We start from the raw sequence: 13,910 nt of genomic DNA, 5'->3' as shown, positions 1-13,910 counted from the left end.
AATTTTAAGTATCCTAGCATTAAATTAAACCTAAACACGTTTAAATTGATTAATAAATTGATCTCTGAATTTCTTTTAGGTACAAAAAATTAATTACAAAGATATGAAAGGATGATTAAATTATAATTTGCTACATACGTGATCATGTCCTCAGGTTCCTTATTTGACATCTGTACACTAGTCATGCACATTGGTCTCCCAACTTCTTTGTCCAGATGCCTAAGAATGCTGTCTAGTGCTTTTCTTACTTGAGGGTAGTATATTGACATTCCTGAAGAAGTAAAGCACTCAAAGTCACCTCTTTCACAACTCGGGTATTTTTAAATTTTTATTTTCACTTTAGTTGTCTCTTATTTGATCACTACTTACTTGGTTTAGGACCAGTATCTTCTTGTACAAAAGATAAGAAATCATATACTAAATTAATTTTAACTGAACCATATTTTAACTGACAAAATTTTCCTTTTTGAAAATTAAACGGGATGTGTTATATAAAAGTATACAATTCTTTTTGGAGGAACAAGAGGAAATAAATGGAAGGAAGTGACTCTAAGCACTTTTTCAATTTCTTTGACCCTGAGGGATTTTTGGTCCCCAGCATATTTAAGAGTGGCCTATAGTCTACAGCAGGGGTGGGCAAACATTTTGGCCTGAGGTCCACATCTGGGTATGGAAATTGTATGGTGGGCCATGAATGCTCACAAAATTGGGGGTTGGGGTGTTGGAGGGGGTGAGAGCACCAGCTAGGGGTGTGGGTTCTGGGGTGGAGCTGGGCATGAGGGGTTTGGAGCGCAGGAGGGGTATTAGGGCTGGGGCAGGGGGTTGGGACGCAGGCTCTGGGCAGCGCTTACCTCAAGCAGCTCCCAGAAGCAGCGGCATGTCCCCCCTCTGGCTACTATGCGGAGGCGCAGCCAGGCAGTTCCCGGCCAATGGGAGCTGCGGGGGTGTTGCTTGGGGCACAGGCAGCGTGTGGAGCCTCCAGCTGCCCCTATGCATGGGAGCCACGCAGAATGGGGCAAGCCCCCTACCCCGCTCCCCGGCTGGAGCACCAGAGTGGGGCAAGCCCCAAATCCTGCTCCTTGGCGGGAACTTGAGGACTGGATGCGGCTCCCAGCTGTAGTTTGCCCACCCCTGGTCTACAGCCTATCCTTCCATCAGTCAGGAATCAGCGGAGCACAGTGGTTGTGGCCTCAGTCACCTTGCTTTCGCCTAGGGCTGCCCCAGAATGCTCCCTACATCAAGGGAATGCCCAGCTGACTCATTGGGACAATTTTCAGGGTGCTTTGCACTGCTAGATGGAGGGCCAGGGTTTTATGTGCCAGACTTCACGTTTCTACTGTAAATATGTGGGAACATTTAAAAAAAACTTCACCAGTACTAGACACTTTATAAAAAAAATTTTTTAATTACAATATAAAACCAATCCCCACATAAAAATACTGCTTCAGTATCACAAATTATGAATGTGTATATTTAACCTGTTCTTGCAAAAGAATACCACTCACCTATAACTTTAGCTTCTTCATCTGTCAGAGTTTTATTGAGAAAAATTTTCTTTACACGCAGAGTGTTTCCTGAGGGAAGAACAACTCCTGTTGTTGGCATTGGTGGTTCACCATCTTTCTGCTGCAAACTGTCTGCTATCACAAGGAAGACTCTAAGGCCTATATTCATGCGCTTCAATGGTAGAGGGAAGGGAAAACAAAGGAATTAGAAACCAGGAGGAATTGCAAACTTGCAACGTTGTATAGGAGGTGCAAAATAAACATTAATAGGTATTTGACTGTCCTTTCTTTAGGGACAGATCAAAAGAGCACTACTATGGTAGACATATTTAAATGTTACATTTTAGAATATTTATAGTAGTAAGATAAAATGGTTTGATCCAGGGATGCACCTCCTCAGCTCTGATTCAGTCAATGGGATTTGGGAGCAGCTCAGCACCTCTTAAGAGGGAGTCAATAACTTGAAGGACAGAGCTCTAAATGATTACTACTGACGTGAATCCTCATAGAGTAACATGCTCCCGGCAGATATCAAAGTATATAGAATGTTACCTGCTAAGGCTCTAATTTCACAATTCATTGCTCAGGCACAGGATGCTGAACTCAAAGAACTGCAAGACTGGGGCTTTCCTACATACTAAACTGAAAAGGGCTGAGAAGGACTTCTCTGAGAAAAGGATGCTAATTATAGTAAACACTTACACACACACTTCCATGTTTGTTTTTTAATTTTTTATGGAAACAAGTGAAATGTTACCTAGTTCCTGCCCCAGCTATTACTGGACAGAATTGAAAAAACACTACTGCACAGCTACAGCTGTTTCTTTGGTTTGATCCACACTGCACTCTTTCGACATATGGACCAACCCATCCTCACATGCTCCCCTAACAGTTCATTCTTTGCATACTTATTCATTGTAATTTTCCCATCATTTCCCATTACCTCTTTTGGAGGAAGTCACAATTGTTAAATCTTTGTGCTGGGCTACCTCTACCCTCTCTTCCTCTAAAACAAGGCAATAGTCATATGAAAATAATTATTTGTTTTGAATGCCTCAGATGGTATAAATCAGGGGTTCTAAAACTGGGGGTTGGGACCACTCAGGGGATCACGAGGTTATTACATGGGGGGGGGTCACAAGTTGTCAGCCTCTGCCCCAAACTCCGCTTTGCATCCAGCATTTATAATGGGGGGGGGGTCGCACTCAGAGGTTTGCTATGTGAAGGGGGTCACCAATACAAATGTTTGAGAATTACTGGTATAGATGTTGGTCAGGGACTCAGTGTATGTGTGAACATTTCTACTTCAGTTGGGGGAACTACAGCAGGCTCAGTAGTAGCACTGGGAGGCCCACAGGTGGACCACTTTGCCTGAGTATGTTTAACTCTTTAACATTTTACTCTAACATTCTTTGCTATGTATCTGTACACTGTTTCACAAATAAATAGCTCTTCAGGTGACTTTACCTCTGGATTAATAGTGAAGGTTTTAGGTGATTTTCCAACACTGAGAAGATCAAATATTATTTCTTTCATTGCAAAATCCAAGCGTTCCTATGAAGAAAAACATGCCTACATCAGACTCACTTTGTATTAGCACATACACAAAGCCAATAAACTGAATATCGTCTTACTAGCTTATAATTACCAGTGTAACGGGCCGGTGTGGCTCCCCTCCTACCCTGGGAGGGTTGAGCCCCAGACACCGGAAGGGGCGGGCCTACAGAGCGGTGAGCCCGCCCCTCAGAGGGTCAGGCGGCAACCCGGAAGTATAAAAGCCGGCCATCCCAGCTCAGTCAGAGCCCAGCCACCGCCGGGAGCAGACCTGCCCGAGGGAGCTCGTGACTGGGAAGCCGCTGGGGCCCAGAGCAGTTGCCCGGACTGGCCGGAGCTTCCCCTCGCTCGCTACTGGGAAGACCCGCCAGAGCTTCCCCGCGCCACATACGAGGAGGAGCCACCAGAGACTTCCCCGCTCCCTTGTTGTTACCCCGAGGAACCCCCAGAGCAGAATTGGCCGGACTTCCCCGAGGAACTGCCGGATCTACCCCCCAGCCCGGGCTGCGAGGAGCCCATGCAGTGGGACTTCCCGGGAGCGGACGCCGCGGACCAGGTAGGCCCCGAGGGGGATACTGGAAGTGGCCCGGGGGCAGCCGACCTCAGTCAGGCTGCTGATCAAACAATGCCCATGTCAGTGTGTTGCGGTCAGGATCCCCACTGACCGTCAGTGGTCATGACCGCTGCCTAGGGCCCCGGGCCGGGACACAGTGGAGTGGGTGGGCCTGTGTCCCCCCTGCCACCCCACTCACGGGTGGCAGTTTTTCCTCTCACCCCAGTGCTCAGCCCCTGCACCTATGGGCCTGAGCCCCAACTGTTGTTGCCCCGCCCTAAGCTAGGGCCTGGGCCTTCCTAGACTTTGTACTGGTTACTGCTCAGCCCCTGAACCAAAGGGCCTGAGCCACTTTGTACTGTTTGCTGCCAAGCCCCTGCAGCAAAGGGATCGGGGCCTTCCTAACTGTCTGTACTGTTTACTGCTCAGCCCCTGCCACAAAGGGCCTGAGCCACTTTGTACTGTTTGCAGCTCAGCCCCTGCCACAAAGGGCCTGAGCTCCCTGAACTGTTTGCAGCTCAGCCCCTGCCACAAAGGGCCTGAGCTCCCTGAACTGTTTGCAGCTCAGCCCCTGCCACAAAGGGCCTGAGCTCCCTGAACTGTTTGCAGCTCAGCCCCTGCCACAAAGGGCCTGAGCTCCCTGAACTGTTTTGCTGCTCAGCCCCTGAATCAAAGGGCCTGAGCTTCCTGAACTGTTTGTTTGCTGCTCAGCCCCTGCCACCAAGGGCCTGAGCTCCCTAACTGTTTGTTTGCTGCTCAGCCCCTGTCACAAAGGGCCTGAGCTCCCTGGACTATATTGTTGCTCAGCCTTGCAGCAAAAGGCCTGAGCCCTGACTAACTCTTCTATTGTTGCTCAGCCTTAAAGGAACAGGGCAGAACCCACGTAAGAACCACGGGCCGGTGTGGCTCCCCTCCTCCCCGTGGAGGGTTGAGCCCCAGACCCACACGTTTACACCAGTCATAAAAAATATTCCTCTTTGCTAATGATTCCTATGGAGTAACTGTCTCAGTTACTTTATTGCAGCATTCTTTGCACTGTACTATAGTACATAAAAAAAACTACATTAATAGAACATTAAAGCTGCAAAATCAAGCAATCAAACATTAGGAAATGCCAGAATTAAGGTTACACTATAATGCAGTCTTTAATCACACACCATAAGACCCTTGCTTCAGCGACTGCACAGGATGCATGATGTTCTCTGAATGACAGGGTTGTGTAGTGAATTTAAATTTGGTTACTTTCTTATAAGTTTATGGTCTAATTTCATTCCTAATGTGTACCTCTACTGGTTTCAATGAAAGTATGTCAGGGTTGGACTTGGTGTTTTATCTTAATTTTTTTTCCACAAATTAATTAGTGGACTCTCAGACTTCCATCTAAAACATATTATAGGAGGGAGCTTACCTGAGCAATGAACTGAATAATCTTCACAAATATATTTAGAGGTGTGTCTCGAGGGACCACACTACGTGAGCCTTTGGGGAAAAGTGCTGATACAATGCTCATGAGACGGCTACAAGAATTTAGAGAAACAGATGTTAGGAACAAATCCACACAACTTTACAAAAAGGTTTGCCCTAGAGAGTATATTTTAATTAAAATATGTTTGACTTTTAAATTCATTAAAACAGCCTCACAATAGTTTTAATTACATAAGGAACTTACCTTTGTGTTACAGTGTTGCTTTCACATTTTATTCTAATAACATAAACCCAGAGTAATCTATAGAGAGATTCCAGTGCAACTCGGGACATTTTGGGATCTTTATTCTGTTAATAAAAATTAAAATGCAGTTACTATCACCTGTGAAACACTATCCCTAATTTATTTGTTTCCTTTCCTTATAAAGAACTATAATATTTTAAGTTTATGTTTGATTGATTTAACCCAGAAAGCTGATGTGTTTAATACTCAGAATATAAAGTTTAATTTTAAAAGAAAAAAACCTCAATACAAAAACCCCTCAATTACATGTATACAGTATGTATTTAACTGCACACTATCGATTATTTTGTATGCTTTTGTCAGTTTGAAAGCAAAGGAGTATCTAGCAAGCAGATATTTCTCTTGAGGTGAACATCAAGATTTTATTGTCTTACTGTATATATTTAATTTATTCCTGCAGTGCCACTGGAAATGGGCAGAGTCCTCAAAGTGCTCTTGGAATACAGCCCAAACAAATATATATGGTTAATGTCCAAACCCACTCCTGCAGTTTGCCTTTTGTATTAATTTAAACAACAGAATTAACCTTAGCCAAAAAGTTTTCTCCTGAGCTTGGCTTCTTCCTAGGATTTCTCCCTGCATAGCACTTCTGCCCCTCCCTTAGTTCTCTCCTCCTACTCAAAGGGACGTAAACCTTGTAGTCTGTCTTGGAGCTGAAGAATTCCACCTAATTTGGCTTCCATCATAAACCAATATGAGTCAGAAGAATTGTCTTGCCTCTCCCCAAAGAGATGCTGACATCCTGTCACGGCCATATATGCCATGACATTGAACAAACAATATCTTGGCTCTCTGCCAGATAATAATCAAGGGAAAGAAGAGGTAGAGAAGACGACAATGGTTACCAGCAGTAAGACTGCATGACTTTGCTGGTTAATAATGCTCACTTATTTGAAGTTCAGGAATCATTTTTGTGTGTTTCTTTGAAGTGAGGACTAGAATTTATAGGCTTCATAAAGAAGTGTGTTTTAAGGAGAAACTTGAAGAAGGCTTGAAGTACATGGACTGGGTTACTACAAATCACACTTTTCACTTTTATCAACATTTCTTTCAAGAGACAATAGATCTTGATGTTCACAAAAACAAGTCAGTACATACATTCTGAAAGTCTTTAGCAGAAATACAATATACTGAACTTTCTCCATGAACATTTCTAAATTTCATTAATATAATATATATTGTGACAAAATGGCTGATGTTGGTATGGTGGGTCCTGCGCTTTCCTTGGCGGAGGCGGCTAGGACGCCACCCCTTACCCATGCTCTTGGGGCACCCAGGGCCCCGCTAGTGGCCCAGGAAGGTGGTAGAGGAGGGAAGCGGGGAAAGGGTCTGGGTTTGCTCCTCACTCTGAACCCCAGCCCCTCTCAATTCTTGCGGATTTCTTACCATCTTCCCCCTTGGGTAGGGTTACCCTAGATCCTTGATGCTGGGGGAGGGAGTCTTCCTGCTCTCCTGGGGCAGGGTCTCCCTTCCTCTGGTTCTCTGGTCTTTCAATTCTCAGCAACACACCTCCAAACTCTAGTCCTCTCTCCTTCCTCATTCTACCCTGTCTGCCTGAAGCAGGGCTTTTTTATTAGGTATTTTTATTATCTTGATAGGGCCTTAATTGGCTATAGGTGCTCCAATTAACCTGTAGTAACCTTCTTTAGTCTACAGGGAACCAGGCCTTAATTAGGCTAGGACTTGTATATCTCCCCTCTATCACTCTTCCACTTTTTCCTGGACCTGCTGAATCACAATATTTCAAAAACCCTAATACTGTACGGGGAAGGTGAGGAAGGAGGCCAGAAAATTCTATTACTGGCCTCCAATAAGCCAGTCAGGAAACAGCATGTCAGAAAGCAGAGATTAGTAAAAGTTGGTTAACATTCCAAATCTTACTATTGTTGATATGATGAACCATAAACTTCTTCAGATGAGGAAAAGACGGTTACTCACCGTAGTAACTGTTGTTCTTCGAGATGTGTTGCTCCTATCCATTCCAGTTAGGTGTGCGCGCCGCGCGTGCACGGCATCTCGGAACTTTTTTACCCTAGCAACTCCGGCGGGCCGGCTGGGCGCCCCCTGGAGTGGCGCCGCTATGGCGCTGAATATATACCCCAGCCGGCCCGTCCGCTCCTCAGTTCCTTCTTGCCGGCTACTCCGACAGTGGAGAAGGAGGGCGGGTCTGGAATGGATAGGAGCAACACATCTCAAAGAACAACAGTTACTACGGTGAGTAACCGTCTTTTCTTCTTCGAGTGATTGCTCCTATGCATTCCAGTTAGGTGATTCCCAAGCCTTACCTAGGCGGTGGGGTCGGAGTGAGACGTGGCGGAGTGTAATACCGCGGAGCCAAAGGCTGCGTCGTCTCGAGACTGTTGCACCAACGCGTAGTGGGAGGTGAAGGTATGGACCGAAGACCAGGTGGCCGCTCGACAGATGTCCTGGATGGGGACATGGGCCAGGAAGGCGGCCGACGAGGCATGCGCTCTCGTGGAGTGAGCGGTGAGGCGGCACGGCGGCACGCGAGCAAGCTCGTAGCAGGTCCGGATACACGCAGTGACCCAAGAGGAAATCCGCTGGGAGGATATCGGCTCGCCCTTCATGCGGTCAGCAACCACTGCAAACAGCTGGGGCGAACGCCGGAATGGTTTAGTCCGCTCGATGTAGAAAGCGAGCGCCCTGCGGACGTCGAGGGTGTGCAGCTGTTGCTCCCGAGGTGAGGCATGCGGCTTCGGGAAGAACACCGGGAGGAAGATCTCCTGGTTGAGGTGGAAGGCTGACACCACCTTTGGGAGGAAAGCCGGATGAGGTCGAAGCTGCACCTTGTCCCCGTGGAAGACGGTGTATGGCGGACCAACCGTCAGAGCGCGGAGCTCAGACACTCGTCTCGCTGACGTAATGGCGACGAGGAAGGCCGTCTTCCAGGAGAGGTAGAGCAGAGAGCACGTGGCCAAGGGCTCGAAAGGAGGACCCATCAGCTTGGCCAGCACGAGGTTCAAATCCCAGGTCGGGGCAGGACGCCGCACAGGTGGGTACAAGCGGTCCAGGCCTTTAAGGAAGCGGGAAACCATTTGGTTGGAGAAGATGGACCGACCTTCCACGGATGGACGAAAGGCGGACACTGCTGCCAGGTGAACTCTCAAGGAGGAGACCGCAAGACCTTGCTCCTTAAGGTACCAGAGGTAGTCCAGGATGGTAGGGACAGGGACCACGAACGGATTGAGGCCTCGCTGGTCACACCAGAGCGCGAACCGCTTCCATTTCGCCAGATAGGTGGAGCGAGTGGAAGGCTTTCTACTCTCTAGGAGGACTTGCTGAACTGCCACTGAACAGTCCCTCTCTGCGTGGGTCAACCACTCAGGTACCAAGCTGTAAGATGGAGGGACTGCAGGTTCGGATGGCGGAGTCTGCCGAAGTCCTGAGTAATGAGGTCCGGCCACAACGGGAGGGGGATGGGATCCCGAACGGAGAGCTCGAGCAGCAGGGAGTACCAATGCTGCCTCGGCCAGGCCGGAGCTACGAGAATGATGGTGGCTCTGTCCCTCCGCAGCTTCTGAAGCACTCGGTGAACGAGCGGGAACGGAGGGAAGGCGTAGAGTAGGCGATCCTTCCAGGGATACAGGAAGGCGTCCGACAGGGAGCCCGGCGAGTGACCCCGGAATGAGCAAAACAGGTGACACTTCCTGTTTTCCTTGGACGCGAATAGGTCTACTTGGGGAAACCCCCACCTCTGGAAGATCGTGTGTACGACATCTGGACGGAGGGACCACTCGTGAGAGAGGAACGACCTGCTGAGATGGTCGGCCAGCGTGTTCTGCACTCCCGGAAGAAAGGACGCTTCTAGGTGAATGGAGTGGGTCACGCAGAAGTCCCACAGGAGCATCGCTTCCTTGCAGAGGAGGGAGGAGCGGGCTCCGCCCTGCTTGTTCACGTAGAACATTGCTGTTGTATTGTCCATGAACACCGTCACACAGCGGCCTTTCAGGTGGGTGCAGAAGGTGCGACAGGCTAGACGGATCGCTCGCAGCTCGTGTACATTGATGTGGAGAGCGAGCTCCTGCGGCGACCACAGACCTTGGGTGTGAAGGTCGCCCAAGTGAGCCCCCCAACCGAGCGCTGAGGCATCCGTGGTCAGCGTGGCGGACGGGCGAGGCGGATGGAACGGGACTCCTGCACAAATGACCTGCGGGTCTAGCCACCAGTTGAGGGAGTCGAGGGTCGGCCTGGAGACTGTGACCACCATATCGATGGGATCGCGATTCGGTCGGTACACCGACGCGAGCCAAGACTGGAACGGGCGGAGGTGGAGCCGCGCGTACGCGGTGACATACGTGCAGGATGCCATGTGGCCTAGGAGGCGGAGGCAGGAGCGCACCGTCGTGGTCGGGAAGGAGACGAGGTCCCGGATGATGGAGACCATGGTCTGATGTCGAGATTGTGGCAGGCAAGCTCGGGCTATCACGGAGTCGAGGACCGCTCCAATGAACTCCACCCGCTGTGACGGAACCAAAGTGGACTTCTCGGCGTTGATGAGAAGCCCGAGCTGTCGGAAGAGGGACAGGATGTCTGTCAACTGGCCCATCACCAGCTGTTGAGACTGACCGCGAACCAGCCAGTCGTCGAGATACGGGTAGACATGTATCCGACGACGGCGGAGGGCTGCGGCAACCACCGCCATGCATTTGGTGAACACCCGCGGTGCGGTGGAGAGGCCGAACGGCAACACGGCGAACTGGTAGTGGGTGTTGTTGACCACAAACCGGAGGTAACGTCGGTGAGGAGGATAAATCGCGACATGGAAGTAGGCGTCCTTCATGTCGAGGGCGGCAAACCAGTCTCCCGGATCCAGAGAGGGAATGATGGTCCCCAAGGTAACCATGCGAAACTTGGGCTTGAGCAGGAACTTGTTCAGCTCACGAAGGTCCAGGATAGGACGTAGCCCCCCTTTCGCTTTGGGGATGAGAAAATAGCGGGAGTAGAATCCCCTGCCCCGCCTGTCTTGAGGCACTGCCTCTATGGCACCCACGCTCAACAGAGTCTGGACCTCCTGTAAGAGGAATTGCTCGTGAGAGGGGTCCCTGAAGAGGGACAGGGAGGGTGGGTGGGAAGGCGGGGGTGAAACAAATTGAAGGCGGTATCCCGACTGGACTGTCTGAAGTACCCAGCTGTCTGTTGTTAACTGGGACCACGCCGAAAAGAAATGGGAAAGGCGGTTGTAAAATAAAGGGGAAGGATCCGGTAGGGAGAATGATGGGCCGTCCTCGAGCGTCCCATCAAAAGGCCTGCTTGGCCCCCTGAGGGGCCTTGGAAGAGGCCTGGCCCTGACTACGCCGATTGCCGGACGGACGACGGCGATTTTGAGCCGGTCGCCGGCTATTGTACGGCCGATAGCGTTGCTGGTAGAAGGGCCGTGAGGGTTGCTGCCGGAAGGACTTGCGTTGTGTCGCCGGCGTGTGCATCCCTAGGGTGCGGATGGCAACGCGACCGTCCTTTAGGGTCTGGATCCGGGAGTCTGTCTTTTCGGAAAAAAGACCCTGCATGTCGAAGGGCAGGTCCTGCAGTGTATATTGCACCTCCGGTGGCAGGGTGGAGGACTGTAGCCAGGCTATGCGCCGCATCGACACGCCGGAGGCTAAGGTCCGAGCTCCGGAGTCCGCAGCGTCGAGGGCGGCCGTGATGGAGGACCTAGATGATCTCCTTCCCTCCTCTAACATCGCCGTGAACTCCTGGCGGGAGGCTGACGGCAGGAGCTCCGTAAACTTTGCCAGGGACGTTAGGATATCAAACACGTATCTGGCTAGGAGGACCATCTGGTTAGCAATACGCATCTGCAGGCCACCCGCCGAGTAGACCTTGCGGCCTAGCAGGTCCATGCGCCGGGCATCCTTGGACTTCGGCGTGGGGGCAGGTTGACCGTGCCTCTCGCGGTCGTTAACCGATTGCACCACCAAGGAGTCTGGGGTCGGGTGGGTATAAAGGTACTCATAGCCCGTAGGGGGAACTGAGTATTTACGCTCAACCCCGCGGGCCGTGGGAGGGATGGAAGCGGGTGTTTGCCAAAGCGTGGTGGCGTTCTTTTGGATAGTTTTTACAAAGGGCAACGCCACCCGGACGGGAGTGTCCGCACCAACCACGTTGGTAATAGGGTCCTCGTCCTCTTGGACCTCCGCCACTGGGAGATCCATGGCCGTCACCACTCGGCGAAGCAGGTCCTGGTGGGCCTTAAGGTCTATGGGTGGCGGCTCCTTGGTCGAAGCACCAGCCACCGCCTCGTCCGGGGAGGACGATGAGGACAAGCCCTGCACGACGGCCTCCTCCGCAGGGGCTACTGACTGTGCCTCGGCTGGGTCGTGCTGCATGGAGGACCGGCGGTCCGGCTGAACGGAGGGCTCACGTCGAGGCGAAGGGGCCGCCTGGCTAACCGTTGCCTCGGGGGCCTTGCGCTCGGAGGCCGAGTCTCTCGGGGGAAACGGTACCCCCTGTGCTTCATACTGGGCCCAGGGAACCCAGACGCCCCACTTTTGAGCCCCTTGAGGATCACCGTGAGGGGTCGGTGGCAAGTGTGCGTTGCTGTCCGCACCGGAGGCCACCGATGCCGGGCGAGATGGCCAAGGAGGTGCTGAGGCGCTGACTGATTGTACTGCCGAAGGCGGTAGTCTGTCCGCAGACGGTGCCGAAAAACAGTGTCTGTCCATTCGGTACCGGGACGGTGACCGAGACCGTCGGCCACTGCGGTGCCGGGAGCTCGACCGGTGCCGGGAGCTCGACCGGGAGCGGGATCTGCGGTGCCGGGAGTGGCTGCGAGAGTCGCGGTGCCGGGAACGGTGCCGGGACCGAGACCTCCGACGGTGCCGACGCGGCGGCGATCGGGACCTGGATCGGTGCCGGGAGTGCAACCGGTACCGGGATGACGAACGGTACTGGGACTCCGACCGGCGTCGGGATGGCGACCGGTACCGGGACGGCGAACGGTGCCGAGAGTGAGATCGGCAGGATGGCGACCTCCGTCGGGACCGGGAGCGTGACCAGGACCGGGAGCATCGTCTGTGCCGGCGGTCCGCAGAGGGTGGCCGGATCATCATTGCCGGTTTGCCTGCAGACGCGACAGCCCGCACCGGCGGTGCCGGGGGCTCGGTGCCTCTACGAGCTGTATCAGCTCACACGCCGCGGAGAAAGTCTCCGGCGTCGACGGCAGTCGCGGCTCAACCACGGACGGTGCTGGGGAGCGTGGCGGTGCTGGACTCGACGGCCCTTGTGGCGCCGGAGTCAACGGCCCGGTGCCCGCCTGGTGCACGGCCACTGAAGGAGTGGTAGGTGGCGCCACAGCCTTCGCTGAGTCCTCAGCGCGGGACTTAGCGATAGCCTTCGCCAGCCTGCGTTTCCTAGCAGGCGAAAGGGAGCGGTGCCGGGTCTTCGCGGTCGCCGGCTGAGGCTGCAGTGCCGCGGTGCCGGAACGGCTCGGCGCGGCCGGAGCGCTCTGCACCGATGAGGCTCTCGGCGCGGCCGGTGCCGGGGGCTGTAACGACGCATCCATGAGGAGCTGCTTAAGTCTATAGTCCCGCTCCTTACGTGTTCTCGGCTTGAAGGCAGAACAGATCTGACACTTGTCTGTCCGATGGCCCTCGCCGAGGCAACGAAGACAGGCGTCGTGCGGGTCCCCGATGGGCATAGGCCTCTGGCAGATTGCGCAGGGCTTAAAGCCCGGTGCCTTGGGCATGAGCCCGCACTGGGAGAGGAAAGGGAGGGGAAACCCCCCTAACCTTAACACTAAATCTAACTAACTAACTATAACAACTATCTACACGAACTATGAACTAACTATATACAAAAAACCTTTAGCGAGAGCTAGGGTAGTGGAGGACAGAGAGCACTCCACAGTTCCAACTGGCCGTCACGGGCGGTAAGAAGGAACTGAGGAGCGGACAGGCCGGCTGGGGTATATATTCAGCGCCATAGCGGCGCCACTCCAGGGGGCGCCCAGCCGGCCCGCCGGAGTTGCTAGGGTAAAAAAGTTCCGAGATGCCGTGCACGCACGGCGCGCACACCTAACTGGAATGCATAGGAGCAATCACTCGAAGAAGTAGTTACTCAACTAGTGCAGTAACAATGATTCTTCAAGCTGTATGTGCCTATAGGTGCTCCACTGTAGATGTGTCTGCATCCCTGCACTTCTGATCAGAAATCTTTGGTAGCAGTGTCTATTTGGCCCACACGTGCTCTTTCCCTCCCTCATGTTGTGCCTTAAGGCTAATAACATTGCGTAGGTGAACCTCAATTCCTTCTCCACCATGAAGCCTCCATTGAGAACTCCGAAGTAAAGAGGAGAAGGGTAGGTTGTGGAGCACCCATAGGGGGACACACATCAAAGAACCATTGTTACTGCACAAGGTAAGTAATTTCCTCCTCTTCTTCGAGTAATGCCCTACATAGGTGACTCCCGAGCAGTATCCCCAATGGGAGGTTGGGGCTCCAGAGACGAGTCTGTTATGGATGATAACACTGTGGAACTGAAGACAGCATTGGAAGCAGAGTCTCCAGTAATCACATAGTGTTCTGCAAAGGTCTGAACAAACGCCCAAGTTGC

General features: G+C 52.3%; 1 protein-coding gene across 1 annotated transcript in view; it reads right to left on the bottom strand.

Annotated features, from left to right (window-relative positions):
* The window catches only part of FRYL (FRY like transcription coactivator), a 351,277-nt gene that overhangs the window by 160,727 nt on the left and 176,640 nt on the right, over nucleotides 1-13,910 (bottom strand). The window contains exons 16-20 of the mRNA XM_045018794.1: nucleotides 5,282-5,385; nucleotides 5,021-5,129; nucleotides 2,973-3,059; nucleotides 1,506-1,677; nucleotides 139-271 (exon numbers count right to left, since the gene is read on the bottom strand). Coding sequence (XP_044874729.1) covers nucleotides 139-271; nucleotides 1,506-1,677; nucleotides 2,973-3,059; nucleotides 5,021-5,129; nucleotides 5,282-5,385 — 605 coding nt within the window. The remainder of the gene's footprint in view (nucleotides 1-138; nucleotides 272-1,505; nucleotides 1,678-2,972; nucleotides 3,060-5,020; nucleotides 5,130-5,281; nucleotides 5,386-13,910) is intronic.

The sequence above is a fragment of the Mauremys mutica genome, chromosome 5, assembly GCF_020497125.1.
Source record: "Mauremys mutica isolate MM-2020 ecotype Southern chromosome 5, ASM2049712v1, whole genome shotgun sequence".
Classification (NCBI taxonomy): domain Eukaryota; kingdom Metazoa; phylum Chordata; order Testudines; family Geoemydidae; genus Mauremys; species Mauremys mutica.
Note: the sequence above shows the minus strand (reverse complement) of the source record. Positions and strands in the feature narration are given on the sequence as shown.